This window comes from Triticum aestivum, chromosome 5A, assembly GCF_018294505.1.
Source record: "Triticum aestivum cultivar Chinese Spring chromosome 5A, IWGSC CS RefSeq v2.1, whole genome shotgun sequence".
NCBI lineage: Eukaryota > Viridiplantae > Streptophyta > Magnoliopsida > Poales > Poaceae > Triticum > Triticum aestivum.
Genome location: NC_057806.1, coordinates 579,690,427 through 579,715,835, shown reverse-complemented (window position 1 = coordinate 579,715,835; position 25,409 = coordinate 579,690,427). Strand labels below are relative to the sequence as shown.

The following is a 25,409-nucleotide window of genomic DNA, read 5'->3' as shown; positions in this document are numbered from 1 at the left end:
CAAGGAGATAGTATTGACATCCAGAAACACTTATCGTAGGTGAGGTCCATACATCACAATGCACAAGTTGAAAAGGAAAATACGAGACATGTTCAGATAAAGCAAATGGGAGCCTAGTGCTCTTTCCTAATTGACAGGCATGACAGACAGCCGACGAGGTGCTCGTGTGATCAAGAGCAAACTGACGAAGGGTGTGGTGGAGGGAGTCGGCGCCGAGGTAACCAAGGCGTTGGTGCCAAACATCCTTGGACACGGCAGTGAGGGCGTGGTGCGCACGATGAGGAGACGAGCTGGTTGTGGGGTAGAGCTCATCATCGGCAGAGTTACACCGGAGGATCACCTTCTTCGTTCTTCGATCCTTTATAGAAAAGCCAAGATCATCAAATTCCACATTAAGAGGATTTTCGCGAGCTAGCTTCTTAACAGAGATGAGGTTACGAATGAGGTGGGGGAAACGAGAACGTCGTTGAGGACGATGGGTTGGGTGGTGGTGGGTATGTGGTGTTGGCCGGTGTGCGTGACTACAAGCGAGGAACCGTCGCCGACCACTATGCGAGAGGAAGTATAAGGGGTGGAGGAGGAAAGCATACCGGATGATGAGGCCATGTGGGAGGTGGCTCCCGTATCGAAGTACCAGTCGGCGGTGGGAGGCGCGGTTTGCTGCTGCTGCATCGTCATGGCGTTGAGCGCGTGCACGAGCGCGCTCTGGTCCCATGCCGGAGCCGGAGGAGTGTAGCCACCGCCAGGCGGAGCGGCGTACAAAGGATGAGCGGGCACCACACCGGGCTGCCAATTCGCCACGGGTGCGTTGGGAGGCACACCGGGGATGACATGCTGGTGTGTGGCCGTGCCAGCGAATGGAGCGCCGCCGTGTGGACGAGGCCCGAGGATGCCGGCGCCTGGTGCGTGGGGACGCCACGGCATGGGCCAGGCATGTACCATGCCGGTCCAGGGAGCGGAGGATGGCGCAGCGGGGCGCGTCTGGTGCCCGCCCCCACCGTAGCCGGAACCGTGGCCCCCGCCGGAGCCGTTGCCTCCGCCGCGGCGACCTCCGTGGCGCCCTACGCCTTGCCCCTCACCGCGGTTGGAGCTGCCCTGTCCACCGCCTCCAGCGGAGTGCCCTTGCCCGCCGCCGCCACCGCCTCCAGAGCTGGTGGTGGAGTTGGGAGCGCGGGCGGCGTGGAGAGCAGTTTCGATGGTGGTGTCCGCGGCGAGACGACTCTCCTCAAGGAGAAGAAACGCCCGGCAGCGGAGAAGCGAGGGGAACAAAGTCTGCATCGTCATGATTGGGACAGCATAGCGAAACCGGGGGTGAAGGCCACGGAACATGTTCAGAACCTGATCGCGATCCTGGATGGTGGCGCCGAGCTCGGCGAGGCGGTCGGCGCAGTCCTTGAGACGCGCGAAGTAGGAGAGGATGGAGGAAGCCCCCTGGTCGATGCGGCAAAATTCGATGGAGAGGAACACCACCTGATGCTCGGCGTTCTCCAAAAAGAGGTTGCATATCGCCTCCCAGACAGCGGCGGCAGTGGCGCCGCGCTGATGGATGAGGCCGAAGACCTCCGGGGAGACGCGGTTGTAGAGCCAAGACACGATATGAGGGTCATCTTGGATCCAGAGCGGGTCTCCGGCCCGAGGTGAACCGGAGATGTGGTCGGTGACGCCATGTTTCTGGAAGGTGGCCTCGAAGAGAGTGCGCCAGTGGGAGAAATTGGGGGGAGGGGGTTGAGAGAGAGCAGATGGGGACGTGGTTGTTGATGAAGACAGCGCCAAATGAGTGGGATGGGGGGCGGCTGTAGAGGAGGAGGCAGTGGGATCGGGGACGAACATAGCACCCTGCCCAAATGCGGCAGGCGTGAGGGGAGTGAGGACGGGCGCACGGGTGCGCGGCGGTGTCGCGGCGAAGCCGCTGAGGCCGTGGTTGGAGAAGGGAGGGGGTGAGAGAGGAGGTGGTGGAGGGGGCGGCGGCGTCGCCATGCGCCGGCGAGAGAGGGAGCGATGGAGGTTTACAGGCGAGGGAGAGACCCAGCGTCTCATACCATGTGAGAGGGAGAATGAATGGGCAATCGCATCTTAGGTGCTGCCAATGGCGTAGCTCTCATTATATACAAGTGTACATGTTACAACAGGGTCACGGAGCGCCGTGGGTGGCGACGTGCATGAGATCGTGGGATCATGCAGTCGTGCATGTAGAGAAGAGGATGGAGAGAGGAGTTTGACTGGCTAACACTAAGAACACACCTGATCCCCCAAAAAAATGTGTAACAGTTATACATTCTTGTTTTTATTTTCCGATCAGCACAAGACGTACGAACTTGGACAAATGAAGTTGCCACACCACGTTATGCAAGAGGTGAAGAAAACATTAAAAAAACGGATCTGCTAATTTACATGCGGATGAAAACAATTCGCCTTCATCCGTTTTCTATGCCCTAAGATCTGTGCGTGGAGATTCGTGTGTGACCCGTTATTTGTTTCGTTTCTCTTATCGGGTCCGTGTGGTTCACCCGTTATTTTTTCCATCGCAACCCGCGTGTCTGTGTGGTTGACATTGTCGCCCTCCTCCCAGCCGAACACGCAACCCCGAACAGAGTCGAGCGAGAGAGAGATAGCCATGGCGATTTGGAGCTCCGCCTCACCGCTCAATCCAGTGTTTTGGTGGTGACTCGTCCGCGCTCTCCCTCGTGCTGCCCCGCTTCCTCCGCCTCCCTTCTGTTCCTGCCGGCGGGATCTGCGGCATCTCTCGGCCCCGCACCGATCCGTCCCCATTTCCGTCGCTGGCGATTTTGTTCGTCGGATTCAGTCCCCCCCCCCTCCCTTTTTGTTGTTCTTGTGATCTGTTAGGTAGGGAGTTGGTTTTGTCTGTCAGATTTGATGATTGTATCCATCCCCCGCAGCTTTTTTCCGTGTAGATTTGTTTAGGTTGCACTGTTTCTGGGATGCGTTTGATTGTTCTGCTAAGCGCGGTAGCTGCCGTAGCTGGGATGTGTGTCAGTTCGATGTGCTGATCTATAATTGATTGGATGTTGGAGTTCGAGTTGTTCATGTGAGGCTGGCTTGCTTAGTTGTAGTACTCTGATGTATTCAGTCAATTCGAACGGATGTATTCTGTTCCCTGGCCTTTAATCCCTAGACCATTTCTCTTCACTGGTATCGTTTAGTGGGTATGTGGTTTACTCTGTAATTTCTATTTTGGATTTACAGTGCAATCCCCATTGTTTTTTAGAGTGATTTTCAGTGTAATTCATACTGGATTTTCATTGATTTTCACTGTAATCCGTACTGGATTTCCAGTGTAATTTTCTTGTGGATAGGTAGTATATTTGTAGTGTAAATCCAAAGCAATTTGTAGTGTAATCCCCGGTTATTTTACAGTGTAATTTCAGTGTATTTGCACTATATTTGCTAGTGGAATAATAGTGTATATATCCTAATTGCAGTGTATTTTTGTCAGTGGGGTTGCACTGTATTTGTTAGTGGAATTACAGTGTATTTGTCAGTGATGTACAGTGTAATTTGATAGCTGATTTACAGTGTAATTGCCATGAATTTGCACTGTATTCGCTAGTGGAATTACAGTGTAATTCACTTGAATTTTTATAGTGGAATTGCGTTTTGGATTTACTGTGTATTTGTCAGCAAATTTACAGTGTAATTCATAGCTGGTTTTACTGTGTAAATTCAGTGTAATTTACACTTTAATTGAGTAGCAGAGGAATTGTGACTGTTCTTGTGATGCACCGCTAGTTTGTATGTTCTTGCGATGCATCTGATTCCAGTGTATTTTCTTGAGGATTTAGAGTATAATTATATTCGGATGTACACTGTAATCTTCATCGGAATTCCAGTGTATTTTCTTAGTGGGTGATTACAATGTATTTACAATGTAATTCTCAGTTGGTTTCCATTGTAATTCGCATGTGATTTCTTCACTAGTGGGTTATGTAGTGAAATAAAAGAGATGTAGATTGTAAATGCTATCAATGCATTTCTTCTTTATATTTTTGTTATGTTTTATCCCTTTTGCCATTTCATCTCAGACATTTTGTCCTTTTCTTTGTGTTTGTACATATTTAGGTTATAGATTAAAGTATGGGGAGACTCATGAAGGCTTTTGGTAAGGGCACTTCTGTTGCTTGTGTTCAAGATTGTGATGATTCAGATGGGGATCCTTTTGTCCCCAATGATTTTGCTGAGGATGATCCTTTTCAAGATTCGGAGGTTATATTTCTAATTTGATTTTTTATTTCTTTTATTTCTTGTTTGGTAGCTTATTTGTTCCGGTTTTCTAGTTCATTCATTTGTTTCATCTGTTAACTGCAGGAACGTCAAATGGATGATCATGATTTCGAGAAAGTCTTAGGCTATGCTTTTTAGCTGCTTTTTTCTAGTCTGGCTCTGATAAAGATGGGGTATGTACCCGCTCAGGGCATGTGCTGCTATGATGAAGTGGATTTATTTCTGGTCATGTCCTCTTCCAGTTTTTTGACTGTAGTCCCTGATGGGTTGTAGTGTAATTATTTGTTGATTTTGCTCTGTAATGCCCAGTGGAATTACACTGTATGTTAATTGGTCTTACATAGTAATTCTTAGCGGGTTCACACACTAAATTACAAAGTAGTTTACACAGTAATTTTAGCACTTCCTTACTGTTGGTTAGTGTTCATTTTTGTTGGCTTGTTCAAAACTGCAATTCTTATAGTGTAATTCTAGGTAGATTTACAGTGAAATTCTAAGTGAATTTACACTGTAATTCCTACTATATTTACACTATAATTCTAGGTCGATTTTACAGTGTAGATCTAGGTATTTACACTGTAATTCCTACTGGATTTACACTGTAATTCCTACTATATTTACAATGTAATTCCAGGACTGTAATTCTAGGTAGATTTATATTGTAATTCCTACTGGATTTACACTGTAATTCCTACCGTATCTTTAGTGTTTTTCTTAGTGTAGTAGATTTTACAGTGGATTCAAACTAGATTTACAGCGGTATTTAAAGTGTAAATCTTAGTGTAATTTTAGTTGATTTTATAGTGTAATTTTAGTGGTTTTTGTCATTTTCATTTTAATTGTGTGTGGTTAGTAGATTAGAGATGGGAAAGTATTGCCTGGGTTCTTTTTCTCCTTTCTCGCTGCTTTGCCTGTGTGGGTTGAAAAGGGTTGGGGTGTGGATCCAATAACATCTTGGTGTGGGTCCGTTTAAAAGCGGTATGAACCACCTGAAGTAGCTCAGTAAAAGAGTATGATCCACTCTGTTATTTGTCAAGACTCTAGTTAAAGAAAGCATGTTTTTGATAACATTTTTTGTTTTCAGGATTGTTTTCTGCTACTAGAAAGCCATATGTTAAGGAAATCAACTTCATCTTCATTGAGGTACATCGCATGTCCTTTGATGCTGGATTTCATTGCATTTGGTTTGATTGTAGGCACCTGCACTCAATATTTTGAGTAAATTATCTATTAATGCAAACAAGTATTCAGTTTTGAACTGTAAATAAGTGCAGAGTAATTTTGCAGAGAAGGTCCCAGTAATTTGATCTAACAGTCACAAATTTCTCCTTTTAGTTCTGAACTGTAAATATGTAATCATTTTTATAGATTCTTTTTGTTTGTTGCTACTTGTGTGAGTGCCTTCTAGTGTGAATGTTTTTAGCCTGATTGTGTTTGTCCTTTTTCCTGTTAATTTCAATTTTTAGTGCTCATGTTAATGCATGTCAATATTCAGTGTAAGCAAGCATCCGATCATAGTAGTTTACACTTCTAAAGTTACTTAAATTCAGTCCTTCAATCACAACTATTTAAGAACAGGTAGAAAGTGTCTAAAACAAGTAGATTAAAGTGTCTTAACAGTGTTTGGTTTTTCAGTTTCCAAAAGGTGTGAAAATAGTCATATTTTCTCTCAACTGGAGCAATCCTCCCCCTTTTATGTTTTTAACTAGTTTTCCCAAAATGGAATTGCTAGCTTCCTGAGCATGTTTTGATCCCTGTAGTGTGTTTATTTCTGCAAATCCAGAAATCTATGACCTGGGCATGTAGTTTTCAGTTTTCCTGTGATCATAGACAACTAGTTCATGCGACCATATCCTAGTTGTTCCTAGGGTTTCTCCTGTTTCATGCTTTTCTGTGATTATGTTCTTATTTTCGATCTGTGTAGATTTTGTGCTTAACTTATCCTATGTAATGATTCACTAGCTAGAGGTATGTTCTTTCTTCCAGATTTGTTCACGCAGGAGAGAGACGACAGGAGGTGATGAATGCACAGGAGACGCGGGGGGGGGGGGGGGGGGTGTTACCTGTGATTTATTTTTTGCTTCTCCAGCCATGTTTGTGTCTAGAACTCTAGATCATGGAGGAATCGCCCTCTCTGGTGCCGCTTCTCTGGGGTACATTTAGCACTTTCTCAGTGGAATTGCAGTGTAATTCTTTTGTGTGTTTTAAGTGGTATTTACAGTGTACTTTTAGTGTAATTACTGTGCATTTTCAGTGAAATTTACACTGTATTTGTTAGTGGAATTTACACTGTAAATGTTAGTGGGTTTACAGTGTACTTCTAGTGGATTTTTGCTCTGTATTTGCAAGTGGCATTTTTAGTGGAATTACTGTGTATTTCCATGGTTTTTACACCGTAATTATTAGTGTAATTTTGGGCCTTTGTATAGTTGATTCACAGCAGCAACAACTGTAATTTTTCTGTAATTCGGCTTGTGGTTAGATGCCATCAGTTTTGGTCCTTTTCATCCTCCTGTAGTTAGCTTAGTCCACCTTTTGTTAGATTTTAACCCTTTTAGCTGCTTTCTGTACGGGTTTGAATTGCTCAGAGCGTGTACCGTTTATAGTTTAGTGTATGGACCTGTTTAGAAGTGATTTGCGGGGCAGAGGCAATTTGCGGGGTAGAAAGAACAAAGGAACAGGGACACAAGACATATGACACTTGTCATCCTTTAGTTGGCTGAAAAATATGACCGAAAATGAATTAGATTTCATCCGGATGTAGAATAGACAGTCCCAAAAAAAACTACTGACTCCGTTCCAAATTACTCGTCGAGGTTTTAGTTCAAATTTGAACTAAAACCATGACGAGTAATTTGGAACAGAGGGAGTGGTGATTAGGCAACGTTTGGCGCATCACTCTCACGCAATCAACCCAAAGCTGCATTAGCATTACAGGCTTACAGTTTCGGGAATATATGTCGCAAACTCAAAAACAGCAAAAAAGGAAAATAAAGGGAACGCTAATCGGCTCTCATCTCGTAGACTCGCACGCACAGCTGTCAGTCGTTGTTTACCCAGCGCCAGCGGACGCGACGCTCAGGCTCAGCTCAAGACGCAACGCCGTCGCGGTGGCGCCGCCGTCGTCCAGCCGCCTCCCCCGCTCCGGGCCCAGGACGGCGCCGCGCCCGCGCGCGAACGCGAACGCGCCCGTGCCGCCCACCACACGGAGCGCCTCCTCCCGCGGCGCCTCCTTGCTCCTGGCCACCTCCACGCAGAGGCCGCCGGACAGCCCGGGCGCGTCCAACGCCAGGTGCACCGTGTCGAACGCCGACATCGCCGAGCCGCGCTCGCCCGGGAGCACGAACCCCGAGGCCGCGCCGACGGCCGCCGACGTGATCTCCGGCCCCGCCGTCATCCGGTGGCGGAACACCAGCGCGCTCGCCACCCGTTCGTCTCCGTGAGCCGCGCCTTGCTGCCGCCTCACGGCACCAGACGCGGCCGGATGGATGTACACCGTGATATCGCGGAGGCCCCGGGGGCGCGCGGTGGACCGGTGGGGGAGAGGGGAGACGGTGGCGAGCAGGACGACGGCGAGGACGGCCGCGGCGATCACCACGCAGAAGATGACCCTGCCCAGCATTATCACGGCCGACTCATTATGCGCCGTGGTCTGGTTTTTTGCTTACCTAGGACAGCCAAATGCAGCAGGAGTAGTGGTCACCGCGGTGAGCATTCTGGCTACAACAGAGTGGTTGCGCCTAGTACTTAATCCATTGCCATGACGCATAGGGTCAAACGTTAACCAATCCATTGACGAAAGGGGCGACGTCGATTAAGTAGAAACACACGGCGTTCTCAGTGCGGTTGGGCCGGTGGAGCATCCGCCATGTGCAAGAGCGCAACCACTTTCCCGCGCGGTGCTGGCTAGTTCTTCTTCTTTCTTACGCGCACAATTTGAGATGCAAGATCGTTTGCCAAATGGAAAAACGATGCAAAATCGACAACTTTGCAGCAGTTCATACTTTTCTTCGATGCAGTTCGTTTACGAAAAGACCGGTTCGATACAGTTCATATTCTCTGTTTGAAGATGCGGACAGCTGAGGCATCAAAGTCAAAACGTGCCAGCAGTGTGCATGGCTACTGACTACACTGTTTGTTGGGCCTACCCCTACTGGCCTCATATCCATCACGTTACCTTACCAGGGGTGATGCCCCTGGCTGAAAGCCAATGAATCTTTTTCTGGCTCGGGTCGACTGGAGATCATTTTCAAAGGCCTTCCGAATGCGTGCTCCAGGTTTCCCGTGTGATTATCGTAATCCTCTCGGGTGGGGCAGCGAGCCGAGCGGTGACGCAGCCAGTGGACAATGATAGTTAAGGGCAAGGTTTGGTGAGCGAGATTTCAAATCACTCGAGTCAGCAAGCGAGCCCGATTTCCGTCGACGAGACAAAACTGCGATATCCAGCATGTGGTGCAAATGCCACCACACGGTTCGGCTCACAGTGGCTTAACACCAATTATGTGACCCGTTGATTCGACGTAAAACAATACAGGGATAGATGCATGACATAGACTAAACTATACACGCGGAAGTGTCAGCAGCAGCAAGCATCGGCCAAACTCCGGCATCCACCACAGATCCAAACGCTTGGCATAGCCCCACAATAATGCGCGCAGGAAACAGCAACAAAAGCCTACAAGGGGCCAAGAGCGCGCACCCAACGAACAGGACTGCCATCCAACATTTAAAAACAATTGGGAAAAAACAGATGTCCTCCGTATGATTGGGAGGGGGGGGGGGGGGGGGGGGGGGGGGCTAGCCCTAGCCAGGGCCATCAAGGGAGGGATCCATGCAGGGCACCCAATCAGATTCGGGGCGGACCAAAGCCCGGTCATCATTGGGGCGATGTTCACTGCACTGTGCGAGGTGGATCCCATCGAGATCCATCCGTTCCTACATCCCTCGCACAAGCCATCATCACGAGCGTGGATTAGTCTAACGGCGAGTTAGGGGGAGGCAGAAGGATCGTGGGACAGGAGGCGGAGAAGAGGGGAGGAGGAGCACGAGAAGTGCAGCGCTGCACGCAGCGGCAGCTGCACGCAGCGCATCGACGGCTGGCACATCGTCGCGATTAGTAGCAGCCAAATGTGCTACTTGCAGTATAGAGGCCCGCTGGCATGTGATATGTTGCGTATTTCGCGTATTTGAAGTACCACTGACAGGAAATCTGACACGCGGCTGCAGAGCGCCGTACGTGTGCAGGGTGAGAGGACGAAATACTACCGTTGCACTGAGACACTGTATAACGTAAACACTTTTCGCCCTGAATGTATTTAAGGATTGTGCACCCGGCCGGACAGTACTGATCTTTTGCACGTTCTCATACGCGCAAGCATCTCGCGTTGTACTGATGCACCGCCGCCGCCGCGCCGAGATGTCCGAAAGCTCATTTTCTGCTCCGCGTCTCCGGACATCACCGCCGCCGGTGCACCGGGACGAAGACTAGATGGTTTGTGTCAGAACCTCGGCGTAACGGCGTTCATTTCTACAAGTGCCCGGACCAAGGAGTAAGTCTAATTTGTACAACCATCCATCACATGAACCCATTTTTGTTGCTGTTTTTGTGCTTCTTGTTCATCATTCAGCTTCAAAACTGGAGCAGGATGGAGGCCCGTGTTCTCTACTAAGCTTCCCACAGAAAGTTCTAAGGCACCTCTTCGTGAACGGTACATTCTTCATTCGCCCAAACAGGCTGCCAAAGATACTGTAAACCTTCCATAGATTCACATTGTTCTCCCGCAGCCGTTTCACAAAGATCTTTGGTGTATGTGTCAATGTGCCGGTGTGATGGCCAGTGCAGCTTCTCAGCACAAGTCCTAAGCAGTTCATGGTTGTGGGAAGCACAATTTTCCAAGACATACCACCCCCCATCATCTGTCCGGTGCAGACGAACCATGGCGGCGCAATCGCTCCTCAACGATGAACTGTTCTCCCTCTCTGGTTTACCCAGCATTTGTTTTCAAATCATAAAATTTGACAACAACTTCAGTTCCTTTACACATAACAAAATCCCACAATCGCACCCAGCACAAAACTGAAAAAGAGAAAAAGGGACTCACAGCGCAGCCGCACACGATCTCCTGCATGCATTTGGTCCCGTTGACATTCTGCCTGCTCTTGCCATAACGAATCCCAAAGCCAACCTCCCATGAATACAAATTGTAGAATTCATACGCCTCTGCCATCGCCGGGTTGACAACCACATCAGTCCCTCTAGCGAATCCTCGGATCGCAGCTTCAAGCGCCGGCACACGACCAACTACAGCCGCCCTCTCATCTGGTGCCCGGGCTACCCTTGGCCTGCAGTCAAATAGCACAGCATCTCAATTATGAAAACAAACCACCACAGAAAAACAGAATAAAAAGGAGAAAAACAATTTTTGTGACCACACTCCTGCTCTGAAAAAAGTGTGAATATACCACATCTAAATTCCTTTTTGCACTTTTAAACTTATTTTCATAAAACCCCCTGCCCCAACAATCATCATGTACCAAAAATCGTCCAGAGAATCCTACTCCTGCAAGAGCAATAGTACTTAGTTGTAGCAATTCATGGGGTTCCCCTGAAAATAAATCAAGCGAGAACTACTTTGGTAGTGTGGCAGAGATTACTCGCTCTCCTTATATATATGCACGTAATGCCTAGCTGCTCATATTACCCACTCCTATTGTTTGTGGAACCAATTTGCATTTGCCATCAGGGAATACATCCATAAGAAAAAGATGCAACCGCAATGCTCATAATCAGCTCTAAGCACCCATTCAAAAAAGAAAAAGAAAAACGCGCTCGTCTGGAGGGGCTACCTGCGCTTCCAGCCAACGCGGATAGTGGTGCTCGCCGCCGCCGGAGCACTGGGGCTGAATGACTGAACTGCGCTGCGCGAGTCGACTGCGCGCGCCCCGTCACCGGCGCCTGCCGACGCCACACCTCCGCCAGCCGGCGCCGCCCCCGTCGTGCAGGACCCGTCGGACAGCTCGACATCAGACAGGTCGCCAACCAGGCCGCGAGCCGGCGGGACCTCATACACCGGTAGTGTCTCCCGCGACTCTACGCCTACTGCAGAGTCGGCCACGGCGGGACCGGAAACGAAATGCACGCCGCGCACCACGGAATCGCTTGCCGCCCCCATCGATCTGCAGTACTAACTCCGCCGGGAGCAAACTCGTAAGCCATGAAATAGATCAAGAACTAAGATAGGGCCGGAGTTTAAGAGAGTTTAACTCACCCAGAGGCCAACGCCGGTGTCGTCGCTGTGGGAGTCGCCATGGACAGATCCAGACGAACCTCCAGCCCCAAATCGGAAAAGAGAAGCGGTGCGATATGCAGGACAAACTCCAACTTGGTACGACAGTACCAGGCCCCGCGAGGTAAAGAAAAGGGCCCGCACTGCACGCTCTGAGCAAAAGTCCCCTTTTGCGTCAGGTGTGTACCCCCGCCGAGCCCACATGCGCGACCTGGACACGGGTATTCGGAAGTATGGACTGATGTATCTCTCATTATCTCATTCCAACAATCTTTAGCGCACGGATCACCTCGCCAAGTCGACCGGCTGGATACTTGCGATCAGATGCCGCTGCGTGCAGCCTGTCCACTCTCGGAGGAGCACACGCATGTTCGCGGGGTGCAGAGGGACAGGATAGGGGATCTGCACAGGAGGGAAGGAGGGCAGCGGGCGCCACTGTGCGGTGCACTTGGGTTGGGTGAGGGGTGACTTGTGCCCCGCCACCAGTCACCACCTTGGGTACTCGGCGCACGCATCCTCCCTCCGCGAACTACTCGCCCGCTTGGATCTTGTGTCGGCGCTTGGACTCGTTGGACCACCCACTGGCTCTCTTCTCGGACCAATCGATCACTGCCTCAGACGCCGAATTTTCCAAGGGTTGGGAAAGGGATGGCTCTCATCTGCATAGCATTTCTGCCAGGTTACCCTTGGGATTGATCGAGTGGGTTGATTTCGATTGCGGACTGTAATTTTTGTACCAAAGGATTGTCAGGGGGGACAAAAGCCAAAACATGAATAACTAAGAGGACAAAGATTGATCTTTTCCTTTTCTAATCCCCGTACAGTAAATTTTCTTCACTGATTTGCCTAAGGCTGGGGGGCCAATGCCCCCTCAGCCTTGCACTAAGCTCCGCCACTGCCAATGAAGTATCTCTGAAAGAGTTTGACGATATTTATCTCGTGCACATGGCGGTAACATAAAAATTAGACCTATTTGCAATTCCTCGGGTAACTGAAAACATTTTTTGGACCATCACTTTTCGATTTCGTGGACAATGATTTGGTGAAGATAGAGATGACGCGGATCGACCCGGCTTCACGACAGAGACGATGTCGAGAGTTGACTAGTGCGGGTGGGAGCTTTAGAGCAACTCCAACAGCCCCCTAAAAATCTTTTCGTAAAACCAGTTTTTCGGGCTTCACGTAAAATCTAGGGGAAGTTGTCCAAGAGCAAACTTCTGTGACTTCCCATAAACTTCTTCCCCAAAATTTTCAATTGTCCCATTTTTCATTAAACAAAAATAGAAAAGACATATGCATATGTCTACATAACATCATATAGTTTTTATGCGAGTTTGATGTCCATTTGATCATATAGTACGTACTAGAAGAGTTGGGCATGCTTTGCTCCGCCGTTGGATTTTAAGAAAAAATTACAACCTTTATCCTGGTTTATTGGTGCCAAATACCTTAGATTTAACTAACAGAATTTTCTTGCATGTCGCTATAAATAATATCATTGGAAACTATGTTTAAATACAAACCCAACAATATAATTTTGGTGACATGCATTTACATTTTGTAGTTAAATCCATGGTCAAAATTTGCAACAAAATACAAAGGGAACCAATAAACTAGAACGGTGGTAGTTCTCCCTAAGTTTCAAAAATTATGGTGGTTAGTTTTTTGAAAAGTCAAACCTATGTAAGTTTGACCAAATTTATAGAGAAATATATCAATATCCATAATATCAAATTGGTAGCATCAGATTCATTATGAAATGAATTTTCATACTTTATTTAATTAGTATTATGGATGTCGATATTTTTTGCTCTAAACTTGGTCAAAGTTCATGAAATTTATCTTTTTAAAAACTACTACACTTTATATTTTGGAACCGGTGGAATATTTGGTTTGGGAAGTGGGAAGACGATGGAGTGTGTTTTCTATTTTCTATAATCTGATATTTTAATGGGCCTTTCGTGGTGTGATTTTGTATTATCTTCTAATCAACGTATATTTATGTGGAGAGATTTTCTACGTTGGTGGCTGCATGTATTATATTGGTTCTACGGTATCAAATGTTGGTGCTTCTTTTTTCTAGGCGATGAGAGGGTGCGCGAGAATGATATGTTTTACAGGGTGGTTCTTGCCGATTGATTTGAAAAATTATTGACCTGGTCAAAGTGTGAACCAATTTCAAATTGAACTAGAACAATGCATTCTTTTTAAGTAGTAGAGATATCTCAATCGACCGCTCCTCCCCCCCCCCCCCCCCCCCCCCCCGGCAAAAAAAAAAGAATACCTCAATCGAATGCGAGAGCTCCAAAATTAGGTGGCATAGTGAATTAAAAGAATTGAATGAGAGAACTTGGGTGACTCAATTTTAAATTAAATACCTCAATTGACTAGGAGGCATTAAAAATTAGGGAACATGGGCAATCGATTAGGAGAGCTTCAAAATTAGGAAGCATAGTGAATTAAAAGAATTGAATGACATAACCCCTAGGGAATTGTTGACTTAGGTGGCCCTATTCTAAACTGGAGACCTCAATTGACTGTGAGGTCTTAAAATTTAAGCAACATAGTGTAGTTAATAGATGGACTATTTAATTATGGTATGTAAGATGCTAATGTTGTGTCGGTATCCAATTGTGCACATTAGTAGTTTAAATATGTGTTTCAAATGAATCTGTGTGAAAAATTATGTTCAATTTTTTAAAAGGATCAGATTTTAGGGGATTTGTTAGGCGAGCAAAAGTTATTTCCCTAGAGAAAATTAGAAAGATGTGATAGAAGAGAAACTTTACACTATTAGTTAAGAATTTAGGATCTGTTGGAGACGCCTTTAGCAAGGAGATGCCCTTAGTGATGCTAAGGTTGAGCTGGAAACAACTCGACGAGGCCATGCCATGCAAAACTGTACAAGTGTAGGATCAGATAGAACAATGTGTCACATATTACCTCTCAAATCAAAAGTGTATCGCATATGGAACCCTGATCCATATGCCGATATGCGATCTACTACTAGACGTGAAGACTTTTCCTCCCAAGATGGCGATGGATTGGAGGGCCACGGATGCTCACCTGTCCAAGTTGCAGAGCTGAACATGGCATGAATGGTACTATTTCCCAAGAGATGGACCTGCGCCGAAATGGTTTGAGAAGTACAGTAGCAAACTATGGTCTCCCGGTTTGAGATTTCAACATCTTCCTCGACAGACTGTCGACACGGGATTGCGAAACGGGCAGTGCAACTTGCAGGGTAGCCATCTGCAGTATTGCGGGCTCGTGCATCTGCGCCCCACGGCCGCAGCAACAACGACCCGAGATATCCACGGCCAAGGAAAGAGAAAAACCACCAATCTACATTCCGGGGTCTCATCAATCATCGTTAACCACAGCGCAACGAAAACGATTCCACATGACAGCGTGAGATAAGATGAGAATAGGCAGTCTGATCGATCTTTGTTAAATCCCGCACATCACCCGCACGCCACGCCGTGAGAGCCAACCGTTTCCATCTGATCCCCATTTTTTCTTTGTTCTTCAACCTCCTCCTCGCCTTGATACCTGACAGAAAACGACATGTTTCATTTCATATATCAACTAGCAAGATGCTCGCGCATTACACGGAACATCAAGATGCATTTTTTTTATATAAAACACCTTCTCTCAATCTTAACTGGCGTTGAGAAGGTTGAGATTGATCTGACAGACTTCAAACAAAGTAAGTGGCAACGGTTTAGTAAAAATGTCAGCAAGTTGATTTTTAAACGAGGTGAACTTGATATGTAATAGCTTCTGTGCAACTCGTTCCCACACAAAATGAAAGTAAACTTCGACATGCTTCGTCCTTGCGCGAAATACTGGGTTGGATGAAAGGTATGAGGCTCCAATATTATCACACCATAGAATTGGAGGTATATCTTGAGGAATACCCAACTCGCGTAGCAAGGATTATACCCAAATGAGTTCAGCAGTAGCATTGGCAACAACTTATGTACTACTCCGAGAAACAGTGGCTTGCTTTCGAGAATTCCAGGCGCTCAAGTTTGACCCAAACAACACAACATATCACGCTTAGATCGTCGATCATCATGACTCCCAGCCAGTCCGCATCAGAAAAGGCAGACAATACTCTAGAGGACGTTGGACGAAGATGCAAAGCAAAAGAGGCAGTGCGATGAACATAACGCATAATGCGTTTAACTGGAGACCAATGTGTGTCATAAGGCTCATGAAGATATTGGCAGACATGGTTAACTATGAAAGAAAGATCCGGCCGAGTGATGACAATACTGCGATACTCTGTAGCGCCCTCGGAAGAAAGAAGCACACCAACATCGGTGTAGTAATAGGTTTGCACTTCATCATACCCGCTTGTCGAAGGAGATCCGGAGAATATTTCTTCTAAGTGAGAGAGAGACTAGCAACAATGTGAGTCACTTCTAAGCCCACAAAATAGTGGAGAGGACCGAGATCTTTAACTGCAAAATCATGTCGAGTATTTAAGATTGACATGTTGTCGAAACCTAGTATGATCCTATGTAATGCGTAAAATCGAGAGGTTTGAAGGAAATCGCACGAACTCCAGGGGTGTGTGTCTTCTCATTATATATAACAAGGGGTAGTCGATGTACAAGGTATATCCTAATCATATATGATGTGGATGCTAACAGTACTTAGAGCATCCACAGATCGGTGCCCCATATCTGTCTCAAAACGTCCGAGCAAGATGTTTGGTCAATGTTCGAATGAAAAAACGCCACTCAACCGGGCTCCCACAACCGCTAATAAGACCTCTTTCAATGGACTGTTGACAGTTTGAGATTTCAACATCTTTCTCGACAAACTGTCGACACGGGATCGCGAACGGGCAGTGCAACTTGCAGGGTAGCCATCTGCAGCATTGCGGGCTCGTGGAGCTGCGCCCCACGGCCACGGCAACAACGACCCGAGAGAAGAGATCCACGGGCAAAGAAAGAGGAAAAGAAGCACCGATCTAGTAGGTTCCAGAGCCAGCACCGATCTAGTACGTTCCAGAGTCTCGCCAGTCATGGTCAACCACAGGGCAACGAAAACGATTCCACCGCTTCCATCGTCCGCCTCGCCTTGATACCTGACAGACAGCGACATGCTTCTTTTCATAATGTCAAAATCAGCGAGTTAGCCAGCCATGAGGCATTGGCAAGCGTAGCGTAGGTACGTACCCTGTAACCCTGATGATTCTCGTCGCGGAGGCAAGTTGGATCCGGCACATGACCGAGAATTCGGGTGTCCCTCCGGTGTCGGCACCACGGCACGCCGGGGAGAACAGGCGAGCTGGCCGTAGATTCGGCGTGATCACCCGTCGCCCAACAGAGCGAACCTTTTCTCCCCCGCGCGTCTACACTTCCGCGGTCGCATGCAGTGCATCATGGGTCTGATTAGGGTTTTTAAACAAAACGTAGATGTCGCCGTTGTGTTGGAGCGACAGCACTAAGATAATCCAAGCCGTTTGACTGCAAGCCTGGCGCTGCAGTGCAGAGAAATGTGTTCGGTAGCCCGGTTCAGAGGACTGACGAGACGAGAGCAGAGGTTAATTTGGTGGCAGCTGCGTTCGTTGCACGTGGAATCCTTTTGCGTAGAAAATTCAGGGCTGTTAGTGTAAGTGCATCGCGCGAGCAATCCGGTACCGAGATTAATTTTTGATGTTGATTGCACACACTAACTAACCCAGTTGTCAGAACAGATAAAGAAAGTAGTACACTGTAACAGACTGTGCAGTTATAATACACTGTAATGTTTGCCATCTGTCCAGTCTTGTGACCTGTGATGCATGGATTCAGCCAGGGAGAGTAACGGGTGAAGGGATGAAGAAGATGGTGATCGGTGATGGTTCATGCACCGGGCACTGCTATGAGCTGTAGGACGCGACGTTCCCTTCAAGAGGTTCAGCTCACCAGTTCAACGGGCGCGTCCACATAGCGTACGTACGTACGCGGGGCGGGCAGGGCCTGCCTAGACGCCATCGGCTGGGCTCCGGGACCCCGGCTAGGTGCGTGCATCGCTCGGGGGCACGGATGATTGGCGAGTGTCGGAGGATCGGAGGAGGAAATGCTGTGCGATCCGGACGCACGCACGGACGGACGCAACACAAAATCAAACTGTGCGCTGCGCTGTTCGTCCGCCCATTCAAGGGCAGCCAGTGCCAATGATGGCCGGAGCATGGGCTCGCCTGGCGGCAACTTCTCTGTTCTCCAGTTGTACGCACGTACGTCTAGCATGGACAATGCTGCATGTTTTCGAGAGTTTTGGCGCTTTTTTTTCCCGATCTCGATCTGATCGGCCCGTTTCCTTCTGGCTGGCTCCGGAGTCCACGCATGGCGTATGGACGATGGTTTATGGGGCATGGCAAGCACTGCGCGCCCAGCTAAGCTTTGCTGCACTGTACATGCAGGCCATGAAAGCGTGGGAGCGAGAGATCTCAGAGCGATTGCAGGGCGCGGCGGGGCCGGGGCTGACTATGCATGCATGTAGCTGTACAAATCTGACATTGGCCCTGTTTGGATACTCTAACACAGTTAGGGTTAGAGTTAGAGTTATTTTCTAACCCACTCTAACTCAAATAAGCACCTCTCCATCGGAATAGTTGGGTTAGATGGAACTAACCCACTTTAACCCTTTCCGTCTGGATACTTTTGGGTTATTTGAGCCCCCAACTAACCCAAACTAGCTCTAACCCCGTGATCCAAACAGGGCCATTGTACAGGCAGAGGAGGACGCTCATGAACTGTAGAGCAATACAAACATGGGTGAAGCGTGCGTACGAATGGCCGCAAGGAATCCTATGCCTAAGTTTAGAAATAACTGATGCTGAGAAAGAAAAAGAGAGAAACGATTTGCAGATCGATCATTTCTCTCTTTCCTTTTTCTCTTGCGGGAACGCTTTACCTCTTTCCATTCTTTTTTTTGAACATTACCTCTTTCCATTCGAAGGACGCGCTATATATAGAGAGAGGGAGATTCTAGTACTTTAATTCCCCCCTCGGTTGTAAAAGTATATAGCGTGTAGATTTTATACTAAACCCTAAACTTCATTTAATTTCACTGTCAAGAATATAAAAATATACTATTAATTTTATCACATAAATATAAAATCGTGATTTTTTTAGGGCTTTATCTCGTGATATTTATTTGACATTGCATATACTCCCTCCGTTCCTAAATATAAGTCTTTTTAGACATTTCACTAGAAACTACATACAGATGTACATAGATATATTTTAGAGTGTAGATTCACTCATTTTACTCCGTATGTAGTCCATAGTGGAATATCCAAAAAGGCTTATATTTAGGAACGGAGAGAGTAGTACATACTCGTAGTATTTTTCAATAAATTTGGTTAAGTCTTACAAATATGGACTTTTCAAAGAAAAACATAATAATATTTTAAAACGAGATATATCTAAAACCCCAGGTTACTACTGTCTATCTTTTGAATATGTGACGTTTCTTAACAAGTCCTGCATTGGCGCCTCATGATAGGCGCGATGTTGGTACTTTGCGCAGGAGATCCAGGAAATCCATATCCAACATGGCGGAGAAAATGGCGCGAAGTTGCCAACTTTGGCGGATCCTCCGCCGATTCTGTGATCCTGCATGCAAGCGGCCCCTCCCCCACTGCAATCATCAACCATCATCTCCTTTTCCCCGTTCCGTTCTTCTTCCTCGCCGTTTCCTCGGCTTCCAAAAGCTCCTATCTAAAATACCCCTAGATCAAAAAACTAAGCGCCTTTGCTTTGCCCAATGATGCGCAGCACACACGATCAAATGATCTCGCCGGCGAAAAAGAAGCATCACACGACACAATGTAGTAGTAGCGCTTCACTTCGTGCTTGGGACTTGACATGCAGTGATCCCACTCACTCGCCTTCAGCTCGTGAGATAAAGCAGCGCTCTGCTCCTGTGCACGCCCGTCCTCTGTTTCTCCCGCACGCACACAGTTACTACACAATGTGTTACCACGTCAGCAGCCACTGAACCGTGGGCCGCCGCAGTGCCAACGTGCCATGCATGCGGCACAGCTCCGCACAACGCGACGCTGGTACAAGTAGGTTATATAGACTAGCCACAATGAAAAGTAACATATACTAGTAACATACATATTTTTCTAGACTATGTTATTATCTTTATAGAGGGTAATAACTTAAGTGTGGAAACATGTAAAGATTCATTTATTATGTTATAGACTTATATTGCATTAGGACATGTGATGTTACAGTAACTAGCTAAATTACTACAACTAGCTCTCTCCTTATTAATTCGTTGTCACATAAGCAAATTTTCTGGGTTGGACCCAATGTTACTAGTGAAGTTACTCGCACTTGGCTAGTCTGAGGTGGTGTACTCTACCAGACGGGACGTCCCTAGGTACACGTCTGCACAGTGCGCGCATTTACGCGCGCGCCCCGCATGCAAGCTGTCCCCAACAACCTCCAGGTTGGCATCCTCCTCCTCCGCCGCGACACCGCCCGGCGGGTCGTCGCCCCCTATATATACGCTCACGGCTCACTCCTCCCCACAAGACACAACCACCGCCGTGCGCGCGCAGCTCGAGCTCTGCTCCTCCCTTCACCTCGGATTAATAAACTTCGGCGCCGATTTTTACTATAATATTTTACCATGGGCGCGTGCAACTCGTGCGAGGCGACGGCCGTGGCGGCGGTCACGGGGGCCTCCGCGGTGGGCGAGGCCACGGCGGCAAGGGTCGTGCTCGCGGACGGCCAGCTGCAGCGGTTCCCCGGGGGCACCCGGGCGTCGCAGGCCATGAAGGCCGCGGCGGCTCCCGCGGGCGCGTGCTTCCTGTGCAGCGCCGACGGGCTCGAGCTCGGCGGCGCGGTGGCCGCGGTGGTGGGCGACGAGGAGCTGCAGCCCGGGCAGCTCTACTTCGTGCTGCCCGCGGCGATGCGGCGGCGGGCGCTGCAGGCGGAGGAGATGGCCGCGCTCGCGATCCGCGCCAGCGCCGCGCTGGCCGGCGACCACGACGGCCCGCTCGTGTTCCCCGACTCGGCCAGTGGCGCCCCCGCGGCGAGGAGCGGCGCGAAGGGCGGGTCCCGCCGGCGGTCGCGGAGGGCGCCCAGCCTCGGGCGCGACTTCGTGCCGGATCTCGGCGCCATTGCCGAGTAGCCGCTGGCCTGGCCGGCGAGATGGATCGACCGAACCGGACGCGCGGCGGGCGGCGAGGAAAATAACCCGAGTGTAGAGTTACGTGTAAACTAATCCAGTGGAGGGAGATTTGGTTTGACTAATGCTAATCTAGTGTAGTTGGGGGGGAGGCTAAACAAGCTCTGCTTAGCTGTAGCTACTGCCGCACGTTCCAGTGTAGTGCGCATGTTGTACAAGAAAGACGCGTAGGCACATTGCATTGCGTATTTTTTTGATCCTGATTCCGTCGAAGGGCCGTCTGAAATCTGGACTGGACGCCATGGTCTCCCGTGTGTGGCTGACGGGTGGGTCCCACGACGCTTAATGTCCAGCACTGCCGCCAGAATGGGGCGTTCTTCTGACGAAATGACGTGCCGAACGGCCAGATCGATGCTTAGCCATGCGCCCATCGTATTAAAGCCGTTGGTAAATGGAGTGTATTTTGGTACGCCTACGCGTTAATCCGGTCGCTTTTTGCGCCTTTTCTTTTAAAAAAAAGCTCGGTTGCTTTCTGCATTTGCCCCTGGTATTTGTGGTGGTGCCTTGGGAGGGAAGGAGAAGCGCGGGGAGGTAGTGTGGGCTAAGCAAAGGCCATTTCGGTACGAGGAAGACGACAAGGGGGGACCTTTTCTCAGCTTTTCTGTCTAATCCTCTCGCGCGCGACATGGCCGCCTCCCGTCGCTCGCCTACAGCCCGCACCACTGCTGCCTGCCGCCACTCGTTCGTGGCCGTGCGCTCGCCGGCGCAACTTGGCAAAGCAAGATATTCCACGGATGAGCTGACGGCGGCAGCCGAGGACGATGATTCGTTTTCCCGGGGCCGGCTTTATTATCTCGCCATGCACCCGGCGACTGGTCGATGTGCCCCGCGAACAGATTCGTTCGTCCGGATAAGCGCAGTAGAAAGAAGGCCGTACGTCTTTGAGACGTCGCCGGGTCCGGATCCAATGCTATGCTATGCTATCTGAGGCGGATCTGTTACAGGTCCGGCGTCGAGTTTTGTCGGAATAAAATCGCCTCTACGTTGTTCGTCGATGCCAACAGTTTGGATCGGCCTCACGGAGCTGAATATGTTCTTGTACAAAACGCATCGCGCGTACGTATGGATTAGATTACATAGAGGCGGCCGGCCGGATATACGGGACGGGAGCACAGTTAAAAGTGATAGCCTGATACGACAGTGGTGCGGAGCGAGCGATCGGTGGTAGGCAGGCGAGTCATTGTCAGCCGTTGCTTTAGTATATAAAGTACGTAGTTAAAGCAGACTACTTGACGTGCACGCACCGGCCCGATGGCGGGCTGCCTGGATTTATCTCAACTGGATTTTCATCTCGATCATCGCAATTCTACTGTGCGTGTAGCATTTCGTACGTGGCTCGGCTGGCACGTACGTATTCCTTGAGTGGTGGCTCAGCTGGCACGTACGAAATGCTGCCTCTTGTTAAACATTGTATTATGACGTGTGCGTGAGTATGGTTGTTGTAATATGGTTAGGCTTAGAGATATGATCCTGTAGTTTGTTAGATTACTTGGAGATCAATCTTAGCCTAACTAACCCTTGTAATCTCTTGGCCTCGAGCCCTATATTAACACGCACGCGTCCCTGCAGCTTTGTATACGCTTAAGCCTAGTTATTTACATGGTATACAGAGCCGCTCTCTTCCATCGCATCTAGATGTCTTCGTCGTCCTCCTCCGCCATGGCCGCACCCTCCCTCGCTTCCATCGGCCATACCATCACGAAAAAGCTGAACCGTGAGAATTTCCTTGTCTGGAGGGCGCAGGCACTACCGCATGTTCGCGCGGCGGGCATGATGGGGTTCCTGGACGGTTCCCAGAAGGAACCCGACGCCGAGATCCGCACGGAGAGGGACGTCGCCGGCAAGAAGGAGGTCACCGTCGCCGCCAACCCAGAGCACGCCATCTAGGTTACCCAGGACCAGCAGGTGCTCTCGTTTTTGATCGCTTCCCTTTCTCGCGAAGTGCTCCTGCAGGTCAGCAACTGCACGACGGCCGCCGCCACCTGGAGCGCTCTTCTCCAGAGCTTCTCCTCGCAATCCCGCGCCCGCATCATCCAGCTCCGCGATCAGATCGGCCACACCAAAAAGGGCGACATGACGGCGGCTGCCTACTTCACCAAGATGAAGGGGCTCGCTGACGAACTTGCAGCCGCCGGGAGGCCTCTGGATGAAGATGATGTTGTCTCTCACATCATCCAGGGGCTCATGCACGAGCCGGAGTACAGCGGGTTCGTCTCCGCCGTTTCCACGCGCACCATCACCGACCAGCCCATCGGCCTAGGCGAGTTATTCTCGCTGCTGCTTGCTGCTGAGTCACGCATCGCCGCACAGACCTTCGCCTACTCCGCCAACCTTGCTGCAAAAGGCGGAGGCCGTGGCAACTCCAACCAGGGAGGCCCTCGTGGCGGCGGTAACAGCGGCTCCTGTGGCTACAACAACAACAACAACACGGGCGCCCGCTTCTTCGACAACTACTCTGGTGGTGGCGGCTCTGGCGGAGCGCCTCGCCAGGGTGGTGATCGCGGTGACCGTGGTGACCGCGAGAAGTGTCAAATCTGCAAGAACGAGGGGCATGGTGCATGGCGCTGCAAGAAGCGCTACGACCGCAACTTCAACAACAATGTGCGTAACCCTGCTGGTGGTGGAGGTGGTGGTGGCGGCGGTGGGAACCGTTCTGCCAACGCCGTCCACTCCTATGGAGTTGATACCAACTGGTATCTCGACTCCGGCGCAACCAACCACGTGACCGGTGAGCTGGAGAAGCTTGCTGTTCATGACCGTTACACCGGCTCGGAGCAAATCCACACCGCAAGTGGTCAAGGTATGGACATTGCACATGTCGGTCATTCAGTTCTATCTACTCCTCATGGCTCCTTAGATCTCAAGAACATACTTCACTCTCCGCATGCCGACAAAAGTTTACTTTCTGCCTATCAACTCATCAAAGATAATCATGCTTTTCTTGAGATTTACCCTGAAACCTTTTTTGTTAAGGATCGGGCCACTCGGAGGACCATTCTTCAAAACGAGAGTAGGGGTGGCTTATTTCCTATTTCTGGCCGGCAAGATGCTCCTTCTCCACAAGTTCTAAGTGTGATCAAACCATCTACTTCACGGTGACACAAGCGCTTAGGACATCCTGCATTACCGGTGGTTCAGAAAATTCTTCGAGATTTTAGTCTTCCTGTGTCAAATAAACAAGATCATTTGCTGGTTTGTGATGCTTGCCAGATGGCCAAGAGCCATCAACTTCCCTGTCCTAGGTCTTTTAGTGTGTCAAAAGCTCCTTTAGAGCTTATTTTTTCGGATGTATGGGGTCCTGGACCCGTCTCTGTAGGCAGACAAAAATATTATGTGAGCTTTATTGATGATTTTAGCAAGTTTAGTTGGATTTATTTTCTCAAAAATAAGTCTGACGTGTTTGAGAAATTTCATCTCTTTCAACAACATGTTGAACGTCTCTTTGATCGCAAAATTCTCGCTATGCAAACGGATTGGGGGGTGAGTATCAAAAACTCAATTCCTTTTTTGAACGCATTGGCATCACTCATTACGTCTCATGTCCACATGCTCACCAGCAGAATGGATCTGCAGAACGGAAGCACCGGCATATTGTGGAAGTTGGTCTGTCCCTTCTTGCCCATGCCTTTATGCCCTTAAAATTTTGGGACGAGGCGTTTCTTACAGCTGTGTATCTTATCAACCGTGTCCCTAGCAGGGTTATCAAAAACCAAACTCCACTTGAACGTCTCTTTGGCAAGAAAACTGACTATACCTTTCTCCGCATCTTTGGGTGTGCCGTTTGGCCTAATCTGCGTCCTTTCAATAAGCACAAACTTGAATTTAGGTCAAAACAATGTGTCTTCTTGGGGTATAGTAGCCTACACAAGGGATACAAGTGCCTCGATGTAGCCTCTGGTCGTGTCTATATTTCTAGGGACGTCGTCTTTGATGAACATGTGTTTCCTTTCGCCACCCTCCATCCCAATGCTGGTGCTCAACTACGCAAACAGCTCACTCTTTTACCAGTTCATCTTCTGCCATCACCTCGTTTTGATCAAGGGGGAGTAGTAGATGCTGCTGACCACATGTCTATGTCTAATAATACCTTTGATCAAAACCTTGATGCAAGTATGCAGGAAAACGGAGAAGATTTTGGACAAAATTCGCATGATTTTATGCATGCAGAAACGACAGAGGAGGCTGCAGAAGAACCAGACGTCAATCCCGGGGCGAATCGCTCGGGATCCGTGGTGCCAGATGCGTCAGTCGGCGCAGGCGCAAGAGAATCCCCGCGGGATCCGCGCTGTCTCCTGATTCGGCAGCAGACCAGTCTCGGTCATGCAGCGGGCCCGCGGTCCATCGCGTCGCCCGACAGCCAGCCTCGGCGGGGCCTGGTGGCCCACTCCCACGCGCGGGTGGTCGGCTCTCGGATGTGGACGAGCGGAGTCCATGTCACGCAGGCGGGAACGTGCCCGACAGGATGCTGCAGGCCAGCCCAGGAGCGCCAAGTGGCAGTTCTGGAGAGGCGATCCCGTCGCCCGATCCGGATCCGCTACAGGAGCTCTCTCTAGGATCTTCTCAGGATGATTCCGGTGCAGCCGTGTCGTCTTCTTCAAATCGTCTTCTACAGCAACTTGAACGACCAGCTCCGCCACCTCCTGTGCGCTCCAACACCAGGTCTCAAAGTGGTATTGT

General features: G+C 49.2%; 3 protein-coding genes and 1 long non-coding RNA gene across 7 annotated transcripts; 2 read left to right on the top strand and 2 right to left on the bottom strand.

Moving 5' to 3' along the window:
* The first annotated feature begins 2,603 nt into the window (after positions 1 to 2,603).
* On the top strand, positions 2,604 to 6,562 carry LOC123107799 (uncharacterized). Its single transcript, XR_006451757.1, has 5 exons — positions 2,604 to 2,844; positions 4,078 to 4,221; positions 4,324 to 4,412; positions 5,324 to 5,382; positions 6,226 to 6,562. It is a non-coding gene; the product is annotated as an uncharacterized lncRNA (long non-coding RNA).
* A 555-nt stretch (positions 6,563 to 7,117) lies between these two features.
* LOC123107798 (uncharacterized) lies at positions 7,118 to 7,996 on the bottom strand. Its single transcript, XM_044529715.1, has one exon. It carries the CDS (start codon positions 7,859 to 7,861, stop codon positions 7,292 to 7,294), a length of 570 nt encoding a protein of 189 aa, XP_044385650.1. The 5' UTR covers positions 7,862 to 7,996; the 3' UTR covers positions 7,118 to 7,291.
* A 1,735-nt stretch (positions 7,997 to 9,731) lies between these two features.
* On the bottom strand, positions 9,732 to 11,755 carry LOC123107797 (uncharacterized). Of its 4 annotated transcripts, none has more exons than XM_044529711.1 (4): positions 11,508 to 11,755; positions 11,086 to 11,423; positions 10,341 to 10,581; positions 9,732 to 10,228 (listed from the first exon to the last, which is right to left on the bottom strand). In XM_044529711.1, exons 1-4 carry the CDS (start codon positions 11,727 to 11,729, stop codon positions 9,926 to 9,928), a joined length of 1,104 nt encoding a protein of 367 aa, XP_044385646.1. In that variant the 5' UTR covers positions 11,730 to 11,755; the 3' UTR covers positions 9,732 to 9,925. The 4 variants fall into 4 exon arrangements, with proteins under 4 accessions (XP_044385646.1, XP_044385645.1, XP_044385649.1 ...); XM_044529710.1 differs by having other exon boundaries at positions 11,086 to 11,415; positions 11,508 to 11,749; XM_044529714.1 differs by having other exon boundaries at positions 9,732 to 10,218; positions 11,086 to 11,415; positions 11,508 to 11,749.
* An 8,328-nt stretch (positions 11,756 to 20,083) lies between these two features.
* On the top strand, positions 20,084 to 20,929 carry LOC123107796 (uncharacterized). Its single transcript, XM_044529709.1, has one exon. The coding sequence runs from the start codon at positions 20,172 to 20,174 to the stop codon at positions 20,673 to 20,675; it is 504 nt and encodes a 167-aa protein (XP_044385644.1). The 5' UTR covers positions 20,084 to 20,171; the 3' UTR covers positions 20,676 to 20,929.
* The last annotated feature ends 4,480 nt before the right edge of the window (positions 20,930 to 25,409 follow it).